Source organism: Schistocerca piceifrons, chromosome 4 (genome assembly GCF_021461385.2).
Source record: "Schistocerca piceifrons isolate TAMUIC-IGC-003096 chromosome 4, iqSchPice1.1, whole genome shotgun sequence".
NCBI classification, from domain to species: domain Eukaryota; kingdom Metazoa; phylum Arthropoda; class Insecta; order Orthoptera; family Acrididae; genus Schistocerca; species Schistocerca piceifrons.
Window position 1 is genome coordinate 170740868 of NC_060141.1, and position 24564 is coordinate 170765431.

The window sequence follows — 24564 nt, forward strand, 5'->3', positions numbered from 1 at the left end:
ATGCATCCATATTCTATAACATACACTGACTGACAGAAAAAGCGAAACACCCAGAAGACATGGATGCCATTGTTACACTCCGCAGACGTACATGCATCGACGCGGATGTAAATGATTAGAGTTGCATTTCTCTGTGACAGGTAGAACGGCCACCAGAGTACGTTAGCATTTTTCGTGGTCTCAACATCTACATCTATATCCATACCCTGCGTTCTGTCGTACCGGTTATTAGGCTTTCTTCCCATTTCAATCACGCACGGAGCGCGGGAAGAATGATGGAATGCGTCTGTTCGAGTGTAATTATTGTAATCTTGACTTCACGATGTTATTACAAGGTCTGTACGATGTGTAAGGAGCGCGAACAGCGGCAGATGAAGAGTGATCATTGTGAAGGACATGGAGCTGTCCTATACTAGTGTGAGACGGCATTATCGGCGCCTGGCATACTCTGAATGGAGCGACATTGCAGATCTCCATCCAGCTGAGTAGTCGAGTAGCGCAATATCCAAATTTGTTTGGTATTCATGTGTGACAGTCGTCTGCTGTTGGACTGATTGGGACGTGACGGCAGGCATACTCGTCGTCAGGGTTCCGGTAGACCATGTCTGACCGCCATTGTAAGCCGTTCACTTATCCACCTGACATCCGAGAACAAGTAATGAATTCCGCACAACATCCTGAGTCATCCTGGCCATAGGTTAGAGAACGGCCGCCGCCAGAGTTCCAGTGGCTTTACCCTTGTTGGTTACTTTGAAGATCTTGTAGGACGGCCTAAGGGGTCCATTCTGTACATGTGGCAATATAAAGCTGGTGCGACATTCCTGCCTTGCCAGAGGGTGACACACACCTGGACATAGACATAAATGAAAGAGCCGAGGAACTGGTGAGCGCAACAACTAGAGCGGTGAAAGCAGCCGTACCAACTAGGAGGAAGGCCATGGCGGCCTCTCCGTCACCATGGTCGGCCGAACTCGAGGATATGCGCCGGTCTGTCAAAAGGTTGAGGAGGCACTACCAGCGTAGTGTCGTCTGGCCGGAACGGCAAAGGTAGCTGCTGCAGTACCGGGAGGCTAAACTTAGGTTCCAAAATGAACTAAAAGCCGTTAGGACAAGAAGCTGTGAGAGCTTTGTTCAGAATCAATTGGCATTAGACCCCTGGGCACACCATATAAATTAGTCAGAGAAAAGATCCGCTCTCCTATGGAATTGTCAACAGTCAGGTATGGGGACAGGATGACGGAATCCTGCCAGGAGACTGCTGAGGTCCTCCTCCAGTCCCTGCTGCCTGACGATAGTGCGGATGGGGAATCTGAAGGACAGAGGAAGCTACGACATGATGACCTCGAAGAATACAACAATAATACGGCAGTCTACCCTTTTTCAGAAGAGGAGGTGGCTGCCCACATAAAATCACTAAAGAGGGATAAAGCTCCCGGGCCAGACGGCATTTTAGCGGTGGTGGTGCAATTCCTAGCTCCCAGCTAACTGCACCACTCACTCACCTGTATAACGAATGCCTCAGACAACGGAAGTTCCCGAAGATCTGGAAGACAGCGAATGTTGTGATCATCAGAAAATGACCCGATAAAGACCCAACAGAAACAAAGTCATGTAGACCCATATGTTTGCTGGACATACATGGGAAAATATTAAAAAAACTACTAGCTGACAGACTGGGTGCACATCGAGTGCTGTGTGGGATGAGCAGCAGGCAGTTCGGCTTCAGGCCTGGGCGATCGGCATCTGATGCAATTGCCCTGGTGGCCGAGGTCTGTGGCTCTACCCCACATAAGTACGTAGTGGGCATCATGGTAGACATCAGTGGCGCCTTCGACAACCTGTGGTGGCCTTCGCTCTTCTCCTGCTTGCGGGAGAAAGAGTGTCCAGGGCCGCTATATGGCTGCCTGAGGAGCTATTGTGAGAATCGGGAGGTCTGGCTATCATCCCCTAGCGGGAGAATTATAAAGTCAATAACAAAGGGATGCCCCCAGGGTTCCGTATTAGGACCCCTGTTCTGGGACATCCACATGGAGCCACTATTGGATACTTTACAACAACGTGAAGAAGGTGATAGCCTACGCAGATGACCTCCTCCTGTTGGCCGGCGGTCTTAGTCGCGAGGACATAGAGCCCAAAATAGAAAGAGCCATGAATAAACTGCAACTATGGTGCCAAAACACCAAAATGAGAATATCACCAAGTAAGTCAAGTTACCTGTTACTAAAAGGACAATTAATTAGAAACCCAATTGTGAGAATTGAGGGCTCATCGGTTCTTCGCCAGTGTGAGACACGGTACTTTGGAATCATCATTGACGAAAGGTGGAACTTCGGGAAACGCATTGACACCGTAACCCAGAAAGCCCTTCAAACACTAAACAATCTCATATCCATCGGACACAAAAGATTTCATCTTACCCCTCATCTCATAAAACTATATCACAACAGTATTCTAACATCAGTAGTGGGTTACAGCTCGGGAGTCTGGGCACACAGGCTCACGAGGGTTGTGCCCACCATGAAAGTGAGAAGGGTTGAGAGAAATATGATACCGAGATCTGTAGGGGCCTGTAGAACATCTCCGGGGGGAGCCCTATTAGTCATAATGGGGCTCTGCCCCCTGGACATCAAAATTCGTGAACAGGCTGCGTGGTTCTCGGTTAAGAAAGGGTATACCGCGAAGACAGAAGAGATATTAGGTATTGGGGTTGAGGATAAGGGTGAGATAAGGCAAAGAGGCGAGCAATTGTGGCAAGAATTATGGGAAGCTGAAGAAACATGGCGTAGAACTTTTGAATTTCTTACTAGCGTCAGGGAACGACTGGACATGAGATACTTTGAACCTACTCGAGGACTGATCCATTTTCTCACTGGTCATGGGCCATACCCGACATATCTATGTCGGTTCAGGAAAAGGGCCACACCCGCGTGTGAATGTGGTAAATCAGAGGGTACCCCCGATCATGTGGTCTATGAGTGCCCCTTTTCAGTGATGTAGCATTCACATTACGTGACCAATTACCTGACCATGACACGTACCACCTACTAAGACAACAAGACACTTTTCAAACTCTTAACCAATTGGCAGATGAGGTATCACGAAAAATGATAAAGGAACACCTGAGGGACATAAACTAATCTAACAATTTGAGACACACCAAATACTAGATTTTGCGCCCTATTCCCATACCGCCTGTGCGTCAACAGACCGACTTTCCTCATGGTCTAGAATCGGCCGCGTATAGGACTGGGGGGAGTGGGGTACAACATCACCGATACAGGACAAAGCACCGGACTTGACTTAGGTTAGAACTAGTTAGTAGGACTTAGATTAGGAAATTAGCTATTTGAGAACCTGCAGCGAATAACATCCTTGGCCTGCCCAGTGTCAGAGGCACGCCCATCGGGATTAGCTCGATGGGCAAGGCTCTAAAAAGTAGGTTTATAAACTACTGACACAACTGTGAAGCTGCAGGCAATAGAGTTTAGTTAAGCATAGGTAATATACATTTAATATTAATAATAATAGATAATTTAATTGCCCATTATTATCTAGTTATAGTTGTAGCTCACAAATTAATCAAATCTGTATCTAGCTGCAATTAATGTTTGGATAAAATTAGGACCCACCAATAATTTAAGGAAGTGGGTTACGTTTGTATACTCATTATTGTTATTGTAATAAAGAATTTTTTTTCATCTTCTTCTGATAGCGATGGTGGCGTTTTCTTGGTGTTCGTCGAGTTCACGACATTTGTGCCAACGTCTCCCATGTGGTATGATCCTTGGTCCCAATATCTTTTTTTTCTTTTTTTAAAAAATTCTTTGTTCTTGATATTTATATTATACATACAACCCATCACACCACCTTATATAATTAATGGGTCCTTTAATTGTTACAATATTGTTAGCAGCTAATTTACAACGTTTACAGGTGAGCTACATTAGTGTTACAATGGGCAAATTATTTACTATTAATATTACTCTACTTATTCTAATGGTGTACTTAATGACTAAACCTCTACACTGCCTGCAGCGTCACAGGTGTGTCAGTCAAGTATATAAACCTACTGCACGGCCTTGCCCACCGAGCAAATTCCGATGTGCGTGTCCCTGACACTAGGCAGCCCGAGGATAACTTGAATATTGCTGCAGGTTCCTGTTATATGTTTCCTAATTCTAAGTCCTACTTACTAAAGAATCTAACCTTCGTCAATTCTTGTGCTTGTCTTGGTTCGGTCTTGTTGTACTCCACTCCCACTAGGCCTGCACGTGGCGGATTCCAACTGCAATGGTAGTCGACCTATCCACGCACAGGCGCGACGGGATTGGGGTACTGGGACACATTTTGTTATTTGTCACTACTCACGATTATCCCTCAGATATTCCGATAGAACTTTTCATGATACCTCGTTTGCTAGGTTGTTTAATGTTCGAAATGTTTCCTCTCGTCTCAGTAGTGTGTAAGTGTCATTGTTCGGTAGTTGAAGTCGTAGTGCGGTTGCTACATCATTGTAAAGGGAGCACTCGTAAACCACATGGTCGGGAGTAACCTCCGGTGCACCAGCGTCACACTCCCAAACCGACATAGATATGTCGGGTAGCGCCCATGACCAGTGAGAAAATGTAACAGTCCCCGTGTTGGCTCAAAGTATCTCAAACCTAACCGTTCTTTCACGTCTTATAGAAATTGAATGTTCTTCGGCCGGTGTCATCGGCTTCCCATGACTCCTGCCAGAGCTCTCCACCTCTCCTATTGATCGCACTCTTATCCCCAGCCGGAACGCCCAGAATGTCCCCTGTTTTCCCAATTTCCCCCTTCTTGGCCCAGAACCATGCTGCCTACTCTCTTATTTTAATGTCAAGATGACAGAGCCCCATTATTACCAACAGGACCCTACCTGGAGATGTCCTGTAGGCCCCAGCTGACCTAAATATGATGTTCGTTTGCACCCTCTTACCCTTGAGGTAGGAAACTGCTTCTAAAAGGCCGAAGAATCAGCAATGATCAATAGCTTGAGGATGCAGAAGGCATTGAAAACCACCGCATTAAAGACACATAATTTGTGTCCACAGGACATATAGCCTGTAACTGAAAAAATTGTCGTGATGATCTCACCATTGGCAAAAGATTCCGGAATAGTCCCCCCTTCGGATCTCCGGGAGGGTACTGCCAAGGAAGAGGAGTTCACGAGAAAAAGATTGAATAACCAACGAAAGGGTAACGTTCTAAACGTTGGGGCGTGGCATGTCTGAAGTTTGAACGTGGTAGAAAAGCCAGAAAATCTCTGAGGGAAGATATCAAGGTTCAATCTAGATGTAGAGGGGGTCAGTGACGTGAAGTGGAAAGAAGACAAGGATTTCTGGCCAGAGGATTATAGGGTAATATCAACACCAGCAGAAAATGTAACGGGAGTAGGACTCGTTATGAAGAGGAAAGTTGGGGAGAGAGTAGATTACTGTGAGCAGTGAACAGGAAACCAACACTGACAACAATAGTTTAGGTATAGATACCGACGTCCCCTCCACCTTCAATTTATATAATATTTCAGTTTTATGATTTGTAAGTGCTCGACTAAGCCGGTGGTGTAATAAGGGCAGTCAATGCAGACCAAAAAAAGTAAAATGTGGGAAATAATTCACGCAGTCGAAAATAATTCTACGGTGCTAGGAGGGAGTGTCATGAAGAATATATTAGAAATCCTGACCGGTGTGGCTGAGTGTGGGAGTGGGAACTGCGTTTGAAGGTCACTTTTTGAACGTTTTTCTTGAATAACTCGAAAACCGTGACCTCCAGCGAAAGAAAACGTATACCAGTAAAAAATTTAAGTACACTGAATTTCGTACAAAAAAGATCTTGCTCATTTTTTTGAGTAGGGCTAATAGTCTGCTAGCGAACGAGAGAATATCAAAATCTTAAGCATTGTTTATGAAGGCTAGCTATAACATCGCGAATTGCATAAAATGATAGCGGATAGGTGTAGCTGAATGTACTTTTATTTTATTTTCAGCGGAGGTACATGGTGATGGGAATGACAAAGTCAGCTTGCTTGCAGTTAACGACTTTTTCCTCAGCGCCCTATTCAGCATTTTGCAGACTACAAATATGGCACAACAGTGTGCAGGCCAAACTTCATGCTGAGGGCAGTTTCACTTTATGGAAGCCAATCGGCCTTGATATTACTGAAGGGAACATCCCAGCATCCGCACGAAGTAATGGAGGGAAACGATGAACAATTTAAGTCGGGATGTGCAGATAAAGATGTAGATCTTTGTCGCTCCAAATACACTACAAGGAGTTAAAACTATTGCATCATAGAACGGTGTATTGTGTATATACAGTATAGAAGGAGAAATACGTGACTAAATGTGTAGAGGATTTGGGGACGAACAATGTGCGAAATTTAGCGCACAGAGTTTCTATCTTTAGTAGCGACAACGGCTCCTAACCTGGCTGGGCACGAGTCAAACTGCCGGCCGCTGTGACTGAGCGGTTCTTGACGCTTCAGTCCGGAACCGCACTGCTGCTACGGTCGCAGGCTCGAATCCTGCCTCGGGCATGGATGTGTGTGATGTCCTTAGGTTAGTTAGGTTTGAGTAGTTCTAGGTCTATGGGACTGATGGCCTCAGATGTTGAGTCCCGTAGTGCTTAGAGCCATTTTTGAACGATTCGAACTAATCTCTAACGATCTGATAAAGGTATGCCATGCCACGTTCTCTCAACTATAAGACAGTGTTCAACTCGGTGACACCTCTAACTACACGAGGCACGCGACCCGTGTGGAGATGAGGAATGCAGTTCAATCCATCAAAGTTCGTTCTCATTGGAACCTTCAGAAATGAATATGCCCGTCGTGACGCTGTACACAAAACGGGAATTCGTCTGAAAAGACGACGAGGTGTCACTCCTCTGTCCAATGTTGTATTTGGGCATACCATTATGTGCCTCTGTATACTACCACGCCACGGAAAGATGCAACAGTGGTCGACGTGACGCTTCAAACGCCGTCACACTGTCCGTGTGCCTTGCTGTAAATAAGCTCATTGCGTGACTCGAGGTACGTGACGTTGCTTTATGATCGTGCACGGCCGAGTGAGTCTCTGTCCTCTTGGGCGGCAGTCGCTAGGGGCCGTTGAGGCCGTGCATGTCTGTTAGTATCGTTCTTCGAAAACCTTTGATTACGCATTCGCGTGACAGTTGTGGCATCCTGACCAACGCGGGCAGAAATGTCGATGTGGCACGATCCTGCCGCTGTCGAATCGAGAAACTTTATAGTAGCGTTTCGTCTTCTTACATGAGGCATTACAAGATTTTCTCATAAAAAAAAACCAGTCATTCAAATGCGACTGTTTAGTGAGAAACCCTCTGCGCAATATTTCTTTATATACAGAATGCAGATCGTGTTATCCGACGTAATTTGTGCAGCTGCACTGAAGTGCTAATTAGTTTCATATCCCAGCACTTCATGCCAGTTTCAGGTTGCTTGCACGCTGACTTCATGGTGTTCCAATTTTCATGGGCAGCAGTCTACGAGGGCGTGCTGAAGAGTAAGGCCTCAGAATTTTCTTATGTGTTCTCAATACAGGTTGAGGTATTGCATATCATGCTTATTACTAGGTCGACTTTCCCGCTTGGATGACGGAAGTAGCAACCGTCTACCGCGAGGGGGCTCCGAATTGCAGTGTGTGACACGGCGGTGTGTAACGTAATTACGTCGGCGCGTAAGAAACAGCGCGTTGTAATGAAATTTCTTAATCGCAGAGAACGTGCCTCAAATTGAAATCCATAGAAGAATGAATTCTATGTATGGTGATGGTTGTATTGACATCAGTAATGTGCGACATTGGGTTGCTTGTGCTCGTAATGAAGAAAACGACGGTGCTAACGTCAACGTGTGTAACAGAGTTCGGAATGAATGCCCGCGTATGGCAACTGACTAGGATAATCGGAATCGGGTTGATGAATACATCGGAGAAAATCGTCGATGACACAGACACAGCTCTTTGATAAGTGTGGCGTTTCACGATAGCGTGCACAGGCCGTCATTCGAGAACTGCGATACAGAAAACTGGGTGCTGAGTGGGTGCCTCGAATGCTCACTCTTGACACGAAACAGAGGAAATTGGACATCTGTCAACAATTTATTTTGCGTTGTGAGTGTGAGGGTAAGGAGTTCCTTAACAATAGTACGACAACTTGGGTCACCATTTTGATCGCGAAAACAAGAGAGTATCAATGGGGTTCTGCCACAGAGGATCACCGGAGCCTAAAAATGTTCACTCCATCAGCAGGCAAACAAATGCCTACGGTGTTATGGGTTGTTCAAAATGAGTTGCATTTGGAATTCATGCGTAAAGGTACCACCATAAAGTCTGCATGGTACTGTGAGGTTCTCATGTGAGGTACTGTGAGGCCATCAGAAAACTGAAAGCACGAATTCAAAGAGGTCGCCAAAACATGGGGCATTCTCTCCTTCAGCATGATAACGCCAGATCGCGCACGAGCGGTGTGACATCTGCAACACTCCGACGCCGTGGGTTCACTGTCGATTATCCTCCATACTGTCCCGATTTGGCATCATCCGATTTTCAACTGTCTCCGAAATTTAAAGAACACCTTCGAGGACTTCATTTTGATAGTGATAAAGCGGTGCAAGCACAATTGATGTTGTGGCTCTGTCAACAAAGTCAGATATTCTGCAGTGACCGTATCAAGGAATGGTCTCTTGTTGGGAGACATGGGTTCGTCGCCAGGGCGACTATGATGAGTAATAAATATGCAGATTTTTTTTTTTCGGTAGGCTCCCGACTGGTCTGATGCGGTCAGCCGCGAATTTCTCTCCTGAGACAACCTTTTCATCTCAGAGGAGGACTTGCAGCCTATGTCCTCAACTGTTTGTTGGATGCATTCCAATCTCTGTCTTCATCTACAGGATGAATTGTTTGGGAGAGGAGACCAGACAGCGAGGTCATCGGTCTCATCGGATTAGGGAAGGACAGGGAAGGAAGTCGGCAGTGCCCTTACAAAGGAACCATCCCGGCATTTGCCTGGAACGATTTAGGGAAATCACGGAATATCTAAATCAGGATGGCCGGACGCGGGATTGAACCGTCGTCCTCCCGAATGTGAGTCCAGTGTGCTAGCCACTGCGCCACCTCGCCCTGTCCTCTACAGTTTCTGCCTCCTTAGTACCAGGTAAGCTTTTCCCTACTGGCTTAACAGAAGTTCTGTTATCGTGTCCCTTCTTCATGTCAGTGTTTTTCATATATTCCTTTCCCCTTCTCTGAGAACTTCAAACGTATCCCTTACTATTACCGTACCTCATTTTTTTGCGCATTGATTCGTACTGACTAGTTTCTTAAACTTCACTCTAGTTTTCATCATTACTGTATTCTGATCTGAGTCTATATCTGCTCCTGCATACGTCTTACAATCCAATATCTGATTTCGGAGTATCTGTGTGATTATGATTGAATGTAACTGCAATCTCCCCGTATCTCCAGGCCTTTTCCAAGTATACCTTCTCCTCTTGTGATTCTTGACCAGTGTATTCGCTACAACTAGCTGCAATTTATTGCAGATCTCAATTAGTCTTTCTCCTCTCTCATTCCTGCTACCAAGCCCGTATTCTACTGTAACCCTTTCTTCTACTCCTTCATCTAAAACCGCAATCCAGTCTACTATGGCTATTAGATTTTCATCTCCGTTTACTTATTGAATTACCCGTTCAATATCCTCGTATACTTTCTCTATCTCTTCATCTTCTGCTTGCGACGTCGGCATGTATACCTGAACTACTGTTGTCGGTGTTGGTTTTCTACCGATCCTGACGAGAAGAACCCATTCACTGAATTGTTCACGTAACTCACTCTCAGTCTTACCTTCGTATTTATAACAAATCCTACTGCTGCTGTTGATATTACCCTATATTCATCTTCTTTCCGTTTCCATTCACTGACCACCACTTTACGTAGATTGAGCCTTAACATTTCCCTTTAAAGATTTTCTAGCTTCCCTAGCACGCCCAGACTTCTGACACGCCACGCCCCAGCTAGTAGAACGTTATCGTTTCGTTTGGTTACTCATTCTTTTTCTCATTGTCATCTCCCCTTTAGCCGTCCCGTCACGGAGATCAGAATGGAGGACTAGTTCGAAGTGTTTTGCTAATGGAGAGATCATTATGACACTGTTTCAATTACAGGGCATATGTCCTATGAATACACATCACGTGCGTTTAATGCAGTGGTTTCCACTGCCTTCTGCAGCCTCATGCCGTTGACCGTTGCTGATTCTTCCGCCTTTTAGGGGAAGTTCCCTACCACAAGGGCAAGAGAATGCCCTGAAACTCCGCCCTCTTTGACGAGGCCCTTGGCAGAATGAGGGCTACTTCTTACGTTGGAAGTCTTCGGTCGGCATTGCTGGTGATTTTTATTAAAGATTTAAGCAGTGGCGTGTTTGAACTTTAGGACATTTTGATAACTTGTCAAAGAAGCTACCATTAGTCTAGTCACAATGAAGATGTAGTATGTTAATAAAGTTTTTTTTATTCAAAATGCTTTGGGAGCTATCACGTAATAATTTCGTAGGTATTACTTTTCAGCACGCCCCCGTGTCAACTATTGCACCATCTCCTTCGATTGCTAAAAAACAATGACAAGTAAAACCTGTTCAAAATGTAAACGAAACATCAGATTACCTTGACTGTCCTTCTGTTGTCGTAAAACACTATGCGCGGAAGTGAAATTCTTTCGGCACTTTTCGCAACAGTGCTCCAAGAACAATGCTAAGGGTAGGGTCGATGCATTCCTACCGAATGTTCCAAGTTTTCAACAGTGCCTTAACAGGCAGAGTCATCTTCAGTACGATCTAAAAGAAAAGGAGAAGAAAATGACTGGAATGGGGAGATAAGAACGTCAGAGCGCCACCCAAAAATCACCAAGCAGTGGCCACTTTGCAAAGTCTCCTGGTATATGAACAGACGGATTGCAAGTGCGAATATGAAAATCTGGGAAGTCAGCCGCGCTCTAGAGCTCCGAACTCTGGCTCAGGTGCGGCTACGCCTGCCTACTCTGCATGCATACGAGTACAGTCATCGACCGAACAGCAGTCTGGCGCCACAGTCTGCGCACCAGAGTGGAATTTTAAAAAGCGAGCAGAATGAGCCACTGACTTCTTTCTGAACCAGCTCCTCCTGCCCAGCCAAATAATACGAGAGCAAGGAGGAAACTTAACTACCTGGCACTGAAAGACGATCTGAAGTAAAAGTACAGTTATTTTTTTCACGAAGTCTACTTTACGGTGAAGAACTTATCAACATTTGCATCCACGAAGTGCGAGTGTGGGTCTGCTAAGTATCCATTTGTATACGTTACACCTTTCCACTACGTCTAAAAAGATTTTTAGACAGTTGTTTTTAGATGTGGGAAAACGTGTAAGTTAGAGGATAAACAATTCTTGCTTCTAGTCCCTAGCTTTTTTCGTTGTTAAAGCACACTTGACGGCAGGTCGCTGACCCACCAGGCCCCTTCTCCAGTATTTTTCTTCCTGTAGCTTATAAAAACCGAAGGCTATTTAATTCTTATAAATTGAATTGTTCGATACCGGGTAAGATAGATGAATCGCGCGATACCACTTTTAGTCGAATTATTGCGGTTTTCAGTTTTTGCTCAAAAACTCATTTTTTCATTACTTTCCTTCTGGTTTGCTATTTCAGTACCTGTTTTATAAATCACGAAAACATTTTAAGTACGATGTACATAAAAATAGTTTGACTCCAAAACGTATCTGATATTTATCACGATCAATTTAAATAAAAATAAACAGAATGATCCTGCATATAGTTAAACGATGTTTTAATGTAACAAACTATCGCATGAAATCAGAATTTCAGCGAGGTTGTCACAAAGAATATTTATTTTACTGAAAATATTCAGAAACATATCGCTGACTTGTAGACTCTTTGGAGTTGTTACTCGCACATATACTGCGAGTTAGATAATTGAAAGTTGATTTTCGAACGTAGAAGTTGGTCACTCAAGGGTTGAATTTTTTAGAACCTTATTTCACAAAACTGTGAGATCAAGAACTAATACTTAAGAAAAATTCATTGCGAGTTAAAGATCTGGGCAGACAAATTTCAGGTTTTGCAGAAGCTATAACATTCCCTGGACCACTGCAGCCTTCAAGAAGATAAGTATAAACAATTACATATAACAGTCACAGAATAACTTAATTTTTATACTGCAAAAAAACATCGTTACACTTATGTGCAATTATTCACTTTCTTCAATTATTGATGCACCCTGTATTGTGTGATCGTGTTATAAGCTCCAGAACACTTTCTTATCCTTTGGAAGGTAATTGATAGCATGAATCCTTTTTGTATCCCAGTAAATTCTAACCAACCTTCCCAGCGGATGAAATCGACTTTGTCCTTTTTGATGCATCACCACTGCTTTTCCTTTCAAGGGAACAAGTTCCCGCGAATTAAACCTCCTCCAACGTCTTGGCCGACTTCTTCTTGACTGTCTCGTCACGAGGAGACCATTTTAGCTGCGTTGCGTATTGAGCACTGTGTTTGTAGGCATCGATATTTGTTAACTGGTGATCTCCCACCACCATGTTCTCATTGTGATCAGCCTTTGATGGTTCGCCATTTCCTGACTGAATGCCCGTCTTTTTAACCGGTTATGATCCATTGTATGTTTGCCGCCTGAGTTACCGCCCGTTTTAGCGAACGACTCGCCGGTTCTCGACCGCGTTTTACTCTTTATCCGTTGTAGTAATACGGCGAAGGATATTTAATCTTTGGTTCGGGACCTCTGCTGTCTCTACGGCGTAAATTTGTAGACCTTTCTCCAAGGGGAAGTACTTGTTTTTAGCTCTTTCTTTCCGTTGATGGGGCTTAACGTGCAATCGCTTGGAATGTCTCTTACTTAACAATGTTCTAAGTTTACGACATGGGCTCTTATGACCTCAGTTGTTTTTGCGTCCTAAAACAAAACCCATAAAGTGGCTTCCTTCCTCTGCTTTAATTGTTGCTTCTGGCGCGAAGTAGCGGACCCGTCTGTCATTCACAACGAATTCAAATATTTTTAATAAAATTGTATCATATTCGACCTCCAGACAATAATAATGGTATTTAAAATGGTTTTGGACTCGAAAATGACGTAATCAGCGTTATTTTTAAGCAGAACCGCCTCAGGGATAACGTTCGTTCGTGCAAAGCTCTGTTAAGAACCAGACTGTGTCTGCTAACTCCGTCTATTAAATAAATGGTTTAGGAGTATTAGTTTGGCAGCATGTAAGCCATGTTTGTTTGTAAGTAATTGTGAAGTTTCTTTACAAAATTAACAAATGACATTTTATCTGTTTTTCATTAACAAAAGCAGCAATTTGAAACAGTGAACCTGTAGGGTTCCAAGCTACTACTTCGCAATCGAGCATTGTCATGGACAGTTCTGCACTTGTAGCGATTACGAGCTACATTTTAATAAGTACCTATAAATGTGTCAAATCTGGTCAAGAATGTCACATAAGGATCCTGACAAATATTAATCTTGTTTACGGATGTGCTTCAGACCACTGACGAAGTTTTATTGAAAAACAAAGAAGGATGAAAAAGCACTTGTCGATGATCGTCGACTGTTTGAACGAAACAGAATGTTTCTCATCATAAACAACTGAACTTTCGTTAAAATTAACGAATTGATAAAACGATATATTTCTTTTTGGAATCTTACAGCCAACTCACCTGGAATGTCCAGAAAACAGCAAAACGGATAATATTGCTCCTTCTATCGTCGAAACGTTTATCACGCCCGATCTTCAGGATCCGGTATAGCAGGTATCCTGACAACCGAGCTCCCCACAGGCAGATGAAGATCGTGACCATCAGCTGCCTGCTGTCGTAGGTCTGCAAAAAAATTTCATAAAATGTTACACTTTATATGAGGGTATTATTTCTTGATATTACGTGTACTGCTAAAAATGGTACTGAGCCACAAACTGAATATTGTCTACCGACTGAAAGTAATTTACACCTAATTTTCTTCAAGAGAATCTTAATTATCCTTCGTGGAGAAACAATATGTAATGCAAGAAAATAGAGGTAGCATAAGAAGTAATGAAAAGTAAATGTGCTCAAAAGACTGAATAGCCGGCCGGAGTGGCCGAGCGGTTCTAAGCGGTACAGTCAGGAACCGCGCGACCGCTACGGTCGCAGGTCCGAATCCTGCCTCGGGCATGGATGTGTGTGATGTCCTTAGGTTAGTTAGGTTTAAGTAGTTCTAAGTTCTAGGGGACTGATGACCTCAGAAGTTAAGTCCCATAGTGCTCAGAGCCATTTTTTGAATAAAAGGCGATTCGTACTATTAACATAATGTTGGCAGTCACAGTTTCAACAGTTGGTGCATTGATCACATTTAATAGTTAATTTTCAAAATAATGACTATACTTATCAACTGTATAAAGTTTTCATCATAATAGGGTAAAAATATGATCGCTAACTGCTACTGAATATTTCCATGAAAAAATACAGTGTGCCCCCATAAAATCCTTGGAGGCACAGTTAGCAAATGGTTACAAATGTCTCTCGGGGCTGGAAGTGCCTATAGTAAATTAACAGCACTCCCGCACCACTGGCTGTAAGAGAAGGCGTCAAAAATCGTTTCGCAGGCAGTTGATTTACTGTAACGCATTGACGATTTCAAAAATTGCAACACTACGCAAAGAGCTCAGGGATATTACACGATCTGCTCAGACAGTCAGCTTTCTAGGTTGATAATAGAACTCTCCAACGCTCATTCCTACAAGTAACAAAGCAGTGCACGTGTCTGTGATCTCAGGAGTATTGTTCGCGTCGGCACCAGTCGTTAAGGCAGCGGAGAGGGAACGGGACTGATGAGAATGTCACTAGGGATTTAGAGACATGGTTTCTTCCTGTAAGAATTAAAAGCCTCCGGACTGCAGAAGCCCGCTGTTACGACTGCCTACTGGTACCCGCAGTGATCGCCGTTTTTAGTAAATGCGGCAGCTACATGAACCTGAAATGACGCAATCACGTGCTAATACGCAAGAGGTCCAGGGTTATGAGGGTTCGGGGGATGGAACCTCTAATACCTCACACATCCACGACTGCGACATACCATACAAATCAGTATAAACATGATATATTACGAAAATTAATCAGGATAACAAATAATTGTGGCGTAGCAGTCTGACTGAAAACTGTTTATAAATTTTAACAAATAGTCACGGTCGAGGAACAGAGACTACGACTATAAACTGCTTACTGCGCTGCTACCGCTTTACCCCAAGTGCGGTGGTACATCTAAGGTTCCGCCAGTTCCTTTTAAAAGTAAAATCCATCGAAAGAGATTTCATTCCGTGGTGCTTTCGAAGCACTCCACCAGCACCTTTTTTTTTTTAAATTGTACTCGGTCCTACCGATAGGCATGACTCAAACAGTCAATTGGTACATCGATAAATCAAGGTTAATCATATAGATAGTTGGCAATGTGCTCAAAAGATTAACGTTTACTCAAGTAAATAAATATTTAGTGGTGAAATCAGAGGAAAATAGTCACACTAATATTGATCATCACGTTGCTAACTAATGAAGACGTTTTTTGAGCTACAAGTTTTATTTAAAATAGCGCCATGGGGTTGAGACGAGCGAACGAGAGAGAGAGAGAGAGAGAGAGAGAGAGAGAGAGAGAGAGATATGCGTTCAGTGAGAAATGACAGCGCATGGAGTGCTACGTGGCGCGGAGGCGGCAGTATCTCGGCATGTAGATGTAGACTGCGCGCCGGTGTTTCATCTTCCGATCGCATAAATCAAGAAGACAAAATATACCTTGGGAACGGTAAACTTTAGGATGTTTAATAGAGTGTTTTTATCACTCCTCTCATTGCGATCCTGGTGAATCCTATTGAGTTCTAGCAGAAAATAACACAAAATGTTCAAATGACTCTGCGCACTATGAGTTTGAACATCTGAGGGCATCAGTTCGCTAGAACTTAGAACTACTTAAACCTAACTGACTTAAGGACATCACACACATCCATGCCCGAAGCAGGATTCAGACCTGCGAACGTTGCAGTCGCGAGGTTCCACACTGACGCGCCTAGAACCGCTCGGCCACAGCGGCCGGCAAAATAACACAATGTCGAGGATTCAACTATTTTCTGTTGCCAATCTACATCTACATCTACATCCATACTCCGCAAGCCACCTGACGGTGTGTGGCGGAGGGTACCCTGAGTACCTCTATCGGTTCTCCCTTCTATACCAGTCTCGTATTGTTCGTGGAAAGAAGGATTGTCGGTAAGCTTCTGTGTGGGCTCTAATCTCTCTGATTTTATCCTCATGGTCTCTTCGCGAGATATACGTAGGAGGAAGCAATATACTGCTTGACTCTTCGGTGAAGGTATGTTCTCGAAACTTTACCAAAAGCCCGTACCGAGCTACTGAGCGTCTCTCCTGCAGAGTCTTCCACTGGAGTTGATCTATCATCTCCGTAACGCTTTCGCGATTACTAAATGATCCTGTAACGAAGCGCGCTGCTCTCCGTTGGATCTTCTCTATCTCTTCTATCAACCCTATCTGGTACGGATCCCACACTGCTGAGCAGTATTCAAGCAGTGGGCAAACAAGCGTACTGTAACCTACTTACTTTGTTTTCGGATTGCATTTCCTTAGGATTCTTCCAATGAATCTCAGTCTGGCATCTGCTTTACCGACGATCAACTTTATATGATCATTCCATTTTAAATCACTCCTAATGCGTACTCCCAGATAATTTATGGAATGAAATTCTTCCAGTTGCTGACCTGCTATTTTGTAGCTAAATGATAAGGGATCTATCTTTCTATGTATTCGCAGCACATTACACTTGTCTACATTGAGATTCAATTGCCATTCCCTGCACCATGCGTCAATTGGCTGCACATCCTCCTGCATTTCAGTACAATTTTCCATTGTTACAACCTCTCGATACACCACAGCATCATCTGCAAAAAGCCTCAGTGAATTTCCGATGTCATCCACAAGGTCATTTATGTATATTGTGAATAGCAACGGTCCTATGACACTCCCCTGCGGCACACCTGAAATCACTCTTACTTCGGAAGACTTCTCTCCATTGAGAATGACATGTTGCGTTCTGTTATGTAGGAACTCTTCAATCCAATCACACAATTGGTCTGATAGTCCATATGCTCTTACTTTGTTCATTAAACGACTGTGGGGAACTGTATCGAACGCCTTGCGGAAGTCAAGAAACACGGCATCTACCTGTGAACCAGTGTCTATGGCCTTCTGAGTCTCGTGGACGAATAGCTCGAGCTGGGTTTCACACGACCGTCTTTTTCGAAACCCATGCTGATCTAAATGAAGACTTCTCAAAAAAAAAAATGTTTTGAGGCATATTTGTGCCTTCCATAAATGATGAGACCAGCCAGTGAATGCCACGAAAACATTCTCCAGACCACAAAGCTCCCTCCTGGTTGCAGGATGTTTGCTTTCAAACGATTCAAGCCGGACACGCGAAGGCCATCTGTACGATGGAGCATAAAGCATGATTCATCTGAAAAGACCACCTGTCGTCATTCAGTGGAAGTTCACTTGCGGTACTGGATTGCAAATTCCAGCCTTCGTCGCCAAGAAGCAGCAGTCAGCAGGGGTGCGGGTATCAGGCGCCTGCTGCAGAGGCCCCTGCGCAGCAACGTTCGCCTAATGGTCGTTGAGGAGTCGCTGTTGGGAAAATTCGCCCGTGCAGACTCCTGCAGTTGTTGCTGGTTCCTGTCATCTGCTGCCATGCACGATACACTTTAACCACGTCGGCACGCAAACAGTTTACAAACTTAGTCGTTCCGGAAATGCTTCCACCTCTGGCCCACAAGCCAATGATCATACCCTTTTGGACGTCCGCTGAATCGCTTCGTTTCCGCACTACGACAACGTCTGCACTGTTTTCCGCGTCCCTTCCTACACGCTCTATATTCACTCCAGTACTAGTGCTTCCACCTGCCGTCTATGAGTGGTTATTGCACTTTGACGCCAAACATAGGTGATAGTCACATTAGTGTGATAGGACCGTGTACGTTTAACCGTCATTTCACGATGTGTTCGCACTACGATGGTTTAATCGCGTTTGTCTGATGGAAAGTACCTCTGTCTCTCACCGCTTACATGTTAGCGACTGAGCTACACGGGTGCGACTCATAGACTCAACTCCGACAGTACCTCACCGCTCTCCTACTTTTCAAACTTCACGGAAGCTTTAAGTTGGATTGGACAGTCATAAATATTTTAAATAATGTTCGCGTTTTCCTGATAATTCTAAGATTCCATTATATCACACGTAATTTCCATGTTATGCGTTAACTCACTATACTATACTTTTTACAGATTTTTTTTTTCCCGCGGAAATATGATGATTTGAAATTTTATCAAACTGTGATGATCGAGCAGTATTAGGAAAACAGACATTAACTGAATGTGACATTTTGCAGGCTTTTAATCTGTAGCAGTACACTTTAATCCCATAGTATCAAATTCGTGATAGTCATCGAGATGCGATCCCGTTGCCATCTATTCATCCCTTAAAGCTCTCATGACACTCTTTATATACCTGTTATTTCTGAGAGTCCTGAAGTACTTTTTTCTCTAATTTTCCTGAAATACGTTGCTTTGTTTTTGGGGTACATAGATCGAGACGGCCCAAACGAAAACTGTCCTTGGGGTGATTAATACGACACCTGTTGTTTTTCACAATACACAAAAGAATACACAACCCCTTTTTGTGTCGGGAACGGAAATTCTTCCCTATCGTGCTACTTTAATGTACCAACCCAGTATGGGTGGCTTGGGAGAACGGTTTTTAACTGGACAAAGGGTCAGGACAAGAGATCGGAAAATGACGATGATATTCACTCTGCTCTCTCAGACGGAAATCATGCTAAAAATCGGAGATAAAAGACCTACATTATACAAAATAAACAGAGAATTAAAAGTGTACATACATTTACATTGACCTGAGACCTTTAAGATTTGGTATACAAAATGTTAATACTTTCACTAGTCACAGAGAAGAGAGATTTAATAGTATCAATTATCGGAGACCACATTCACCCCGCATGGCAGTTGTCTCGCAGAGGATAGGATCACTGACTAAGACAACGTACCTTTCGACGTAGCTAGAAGCGTCCGCAAACGGACAGAGTAGAACAAGCAGTGCTTCATAATACGGTACTCCCACGTCCAGAAATTGAAGACGTCGCTTCAGTTGTACGTCGATAGTAATGTTTCCTTGACATGAGGCCTTAAGTTACTGTGGGTAGCACTGCAAACAGTGTGGCTTCCGATATACCGAGTGATCAAAAAATCAGTATAAATTTGAAAACTGAATAAATCACGGAATAATGTAGATAGAGAGGTACAAATTGACACACATTCTTGGAATGACATGGGGTTATTTTAGAACCAAAAAATACAAAAGTTCAAAAAATTCCCCACAGATAGCGCTTCATCTGATCAGAATAGCAATAATTAGCATAACAAAGTAACACACAGCAAAGATGATGTTCGTTACAGGAAATGCTCAAAATGTCCACCATCATTCCTCAACAATAGCTGTAGTCGAGGAATAATGTTGTGAACAGCACTGTAAAGCATGTCCGGAGTTACGGTGAGGCATTGGCGTCGCATGTTGTCTTTCAGCATCCCTAGAGATGTCGGTCGATCACGATACATTTGCGTCTTCAGGTAACCCCAAAGCCAATAATCGCACGGACTGAGGTCTGGGGACCTGGGAGGCCAAGCATGACGAAAGTGGCGGCTGAGCACACGATCATCACCAAACGACGCGCAAGAGATCTTTCACGCGTCTAGCAATATGGGGTGGTTTTAATAAAGCCCCATGTCATTCCAAGCACGTGTGTCAATTTTTACCTCTCTATCTACATGATTCCGTGGTTTATTACGTTTTCAACTTTATACTGACTTTTTGATCACCCAGTACTGACGGAGACGTGTCAGCAAGGCCGCACCTAGCGACGGGGCGGTAGTTGAACACTGCAGTCCCAAATCGAATCCACTCCCCACTACAAAGACAGACTTATCTATTCATTATGGCTGAAAAAATCCAGAACATGTTTTGACTAGCAACAAGTTCTCGCTGAGAAAGTTGTCGCGATATCTCAAGACTACACTGCTCTGCAAAACTTACGGACGAGAATGATAAAGTAACTGAATGGAAGTGCGGGACCACGTCGCTAGAGGTCTCCCAGTCGTGCACAGAAAGTTGGACGTCACATGGCGAGAGGGCAGTGCGACTGTAGCGCCAAATAGGGCTGGCCCTGCAACACGAGGCAGTTAAAGGAACAGGAAAAGATAGTGTGTGTCAATCAACGAGCTGTTACGGCGCACTTCCGTGTTGTTCTTCGTTACAACATGGACCGGAGGCAACATTTGAATGACTTCATACGGGGAAGAATCATCGGGAAACTGGAAGAAGGACGAAATGTGTCGAGTGTACCCCAAGAGTTCGGTATGGCTCACGGTAATGTTTCTCGTGCATGGGGGCCTTCCGAATCACAGGCGCTGCTGCCCGAAGGAGAAGAGGTGGTCGACTAGGGTCAACCACAGCAGCAGATGTCCGCTACAGGCAAGAAGAGAGCCACGTCAAACAACGGGGGCAGTTGTAACCACATTGGACAGGACTGCAAGGTGTCCACTCTCACTCTCCGCAGTGACACGGATGCTGCATGGGGATGGTCCCTTTGCCCGACGACCTGTACTTTGCGCTGTGTTGACACAAGCACATCGGCGAGCACAGGGACTGGGCCAAAGGGAAGTGGGGTGTCGTGCCCGTCACAGATGAGAGCAAATTTCTTGAGTTTTGATTCTGCGCGTACCCTGACATAGAGAAAGACTGGAACACGTAATGCACCAAGGAACATTCTTGAACATAGTCTTTTTGGTGATCTAGGTATTGTGGTGCGGGGAGGCATAATGTTGCTGTGAGCTGGCTCTGAGCACTATGGGACTTAACATCTATGGTCATCAGTCCCCTAGAACTTAGAACTACTTACACCTAACTAACCTAAGGACAGTACACAACACCCAATCATCACGAGGCAGAGAAAATCCCTGACCCCACCGGGAATCGAACCCGGGAACCCGGGAGTGGTGCTGTGAGCGTACGACCCTCCAGATCCTTGAAAACGGTGCACTCAAAAGTCAGCATTATTGTGACACTGTACTTCCTCCCCATGTGCGTCTCTTCAGACGTGAATTCGGGGCTGAATTAATTTTTATGGATGACAGTGCGCGACCACATCGAATAGCACAGCTGGAGGAACTCTTGGGAAGAGAAGATATTCGGCGAATGGACTGTTGTATCCGTTCCCCCGACTTAAATGCCATCTAGCACGTCTGACATGCATTGGGGAGACGTATTGTAGCATGTCCACATGCACCAACGACCATACAACAGTTGCGAACAGCGCTGGTGAAGGAACGCGACGTCCTATCACAAGAGCTCCTTGCCAACTTTGCGGCCAACATGGGGCCACGTTGTGCTCCGTGGCGATCACACACCCTTTTAAGAACTACGTCTCGCCTTCACAAATCGCGGTGACTTCAGTGTAATTAAGGTCTTTGAATAAAAGTTTCATTTCTGTCGTCTCATCGTGCTTTTTTCAGTTATCTGCTGTACTACACTGTACCGGTTCTGTGTATGGTCTAAGTTTCATCGAGCTACGCTGCTTGGCAGTGAAACACCATGCAAAAGCTACTTTCGTTCTTAAGTTTGCGCACCAGTGTACTTGGCCGTTCACCACTGTTCTCCGTGCAACTGAAAATGCCTGATGGATCTGCGTTCTGAAAAATTCCAGTGGCGTTGCACCACCAGCTTGCGATCATTTGTTCTCGTGTTAACAGTCAATGTCAAAAACCATTACAATTTTATTACACAAAGTCTTGTGCATGTAGCGGAACGTTACCTGTCTGGCAGCAAAATAATGTGCACAAATCTCATATACACTCAACTCTCTCAGATAAAAACATCGTAGATATAGGTCTCTATTATAAAGTGGCAGCATTAGTATGTTCAGTGATTAAGATACACGTTCTCAATAGTTTTGAGTTTCATTTTGTAAGAAACCGTGATTCGTTTTCATCGCCCCTTCCCCTTCGCAAAATTATCAACAGTTTATAATACCAGAGAAAATTTTGTCCTTGCTTTCTCCAGTCTCAGATCTCTCCAGATTTACAACACACCACTCCACATTTCCTGTCTGTTTTCTGGATAAGCTAGTTACAAAGATATCGCTAAGTTTTACGTCGTATTTGAAATAATGTAGGCAACACCAATTTTTTGCCCGCCGCGGTGGCCGAGCGGTTCTAGGCGCTTCAGTCTAGAACCGCGCGACTGCTACGGTCGCAGGTTCGAATCCTGCCTCGGGCATGGATGTATGTGATGTCGTTAGGTTAGTAAGGTTTAAGTACTTCTAAGTTCTAGGGGACTGATGACCTCCGATGTTAAGTCCTATAGTGCTCAGAGCCATTTGAACAAATTTTTTTTTTATCAGCTCATCAGCCAAAACTGGTAATACAAAAACATTTACCTTTAATACACAGAGGTTTTACTGTAGTAGTATTTAATGTCACTTTGTGTGCACAGCTCTGTTCATTGGAAGTGGCTGCCCTCTTGTGACTAATATTCCTCCATCCATCACTGTGGTATTCGAGCGAGCGGAGGGTATTTTGTGTACCTCTGACACTTTCTCCGTTTTCCTGCCCTAGTTGCGTATGGTTCGCTGGGAGAACGATTGCTGGTAAGCCTCCGTGTGGGCTCGAATCTTAATTTTTCCTTCATGGTCTTTTGGCTAGATGTACGTAGGAATAAGTAATAACCTGGTTGACTCTTCTAGGTTGATTGGTTGATTTGGGGGAGGGGACCAAACAGCGAGGTCTTCGGTCCCATAGGATTAGGGAAGGATGAGGAAGGAAGTCGGCCGTTCCCTTTCAACAGAACCATCCCAGCATTTGCCTGAAGCGATTTAGGGAAATCACGGAAAACCTAAAGCAGAATGGCCAGATGCGGGTTTGAACCGTCGTCCTCCCGAATGCGAGTCTGATAATCATGTCGCCACCTCACTCGGTGGCTGCTCTAGGAACGTACGCTCTCGGAATTTTAGCGGTAGTCATGTGCAGAACGCCTCCATTGCAGCGTCTCTCACAGGAGTTGAGTGTGCATCTCTGTGACGCTTTCCTGCTTGCTAACTGAATCTGCAGCTAAACGACCTAATCTGCTCTGACTCCTCTCTGTTTCCTCTGTCAATCCAGTCTGGTGCGGACGAGCAATGTTCAGGCATGGGTCGAACAAGTGTTTTGTATGCTACTATCTTTGTTGATGGACTACGTTTCCTGAGAATTCTTCCAATGAATCTCAGCCTGGCATCCGCCTTACCCACGATTAATTTTGTGTTGCCGTTCTACTTCAAATCGCTCTGTACGCATTCTCCCAAACATTTTATGGAAGTAACTGCTTCCAGTGATTATTCTACTATCGTGTAATCATACAACAAAGGGTTTTTTGTCTTATGTATACGCAATACGTTACATTTGTTACGTGTTTAGGACCAACTTCACTCCCTGCACCAAGCGTCGATCATCTACACGTCTTCCTGCATTTCGCTACAACTTTCTCTGTATACAAGAGCATCATCCACAAAAAGCCTCATGAAACTTCAGACGTTCTGTGTGTTTGTGAAAAGTAATGGACCCACAACACTCCCTGGTGCACGCCCGAAGTTATTTTTACGTCTGAAGACTTTCCTCCGTTTAGAATGATACGCTGTGTTCTAATGGTTCAAATGGCTCTGAGCACTATGGGGCTTAACATCTGTGGTCATCAGTCCCCTAGAACGTAGAACTACTTAAACCTAACTAACCTAAGGACATCACACACATCCATGCCCTAGGTAGGATTCGAACCTGCGACGGTAGCACTCGTGCGGTTCCGGACTGAGCGCCTAGAACCGCTAGACCACCGCTGAACTTATATCCTGCTTTAGCCAGCTTTCAGTGCCTATAACGATTTGAGCATCAGTGCTTTCTTTTAGCGCTTGGAACTCTGGTACTTGCCCAACACACCTACGACGGTTTATAATTGTTATGCCAATAGTTCCTGTACCTACGTTCTTCGTGTGTTCAGCCTACACCATTTATGACTGAAGCCCACCTTGTGTTTACCCGAGACCATGATGAAGATGATAGTGACGATGATGAGAGAAGGGTGAAGGTGAAAGTCGGTGCCGGCACATAGCCTAATCCTCGCAAATAGCACCGAGGGGGCCGCCTAACTTAACGTCCCTATCCGACGGACGGATCGCCATCAATAGTGTCACATGCTCTGACTTCATGAGACACTGCGGAGAGGTTTGGTATTTACACCAGGACGCTGACGCAAAGTCTGATGATCAGGAACTTTACACCACCACCTCTCCTCCCCTTGCCGTCCAAATACTGGCAGTGAATTTTTCTCCCATCACCAG

At 44.4% G+C, this 24564-nt stretch overlaps 1 protein-coding gene across 2 annotated transcripts in view; it reads right to left on the reverse strand.

The window, feature by feature from the left end:
* LOC124795039 overlaps positions 1-24564 on the reverse strand; it is a 397696-nt gene that overhangs the window by 62244 nt on the left and 310888 nt on the right. For both annotated transcript variants that reach the window (XM_047258823.1, XM_047258822.1), the window contains exon 3: positions 13754-13915. In XM_047258823.1, coding sequence (XP_047114779.1) covers positions 13754-13915 — 162 coding nt within the window. The remainder of the gene's footprint in view (positions 1-13753; positions 13916-24564) is intronic.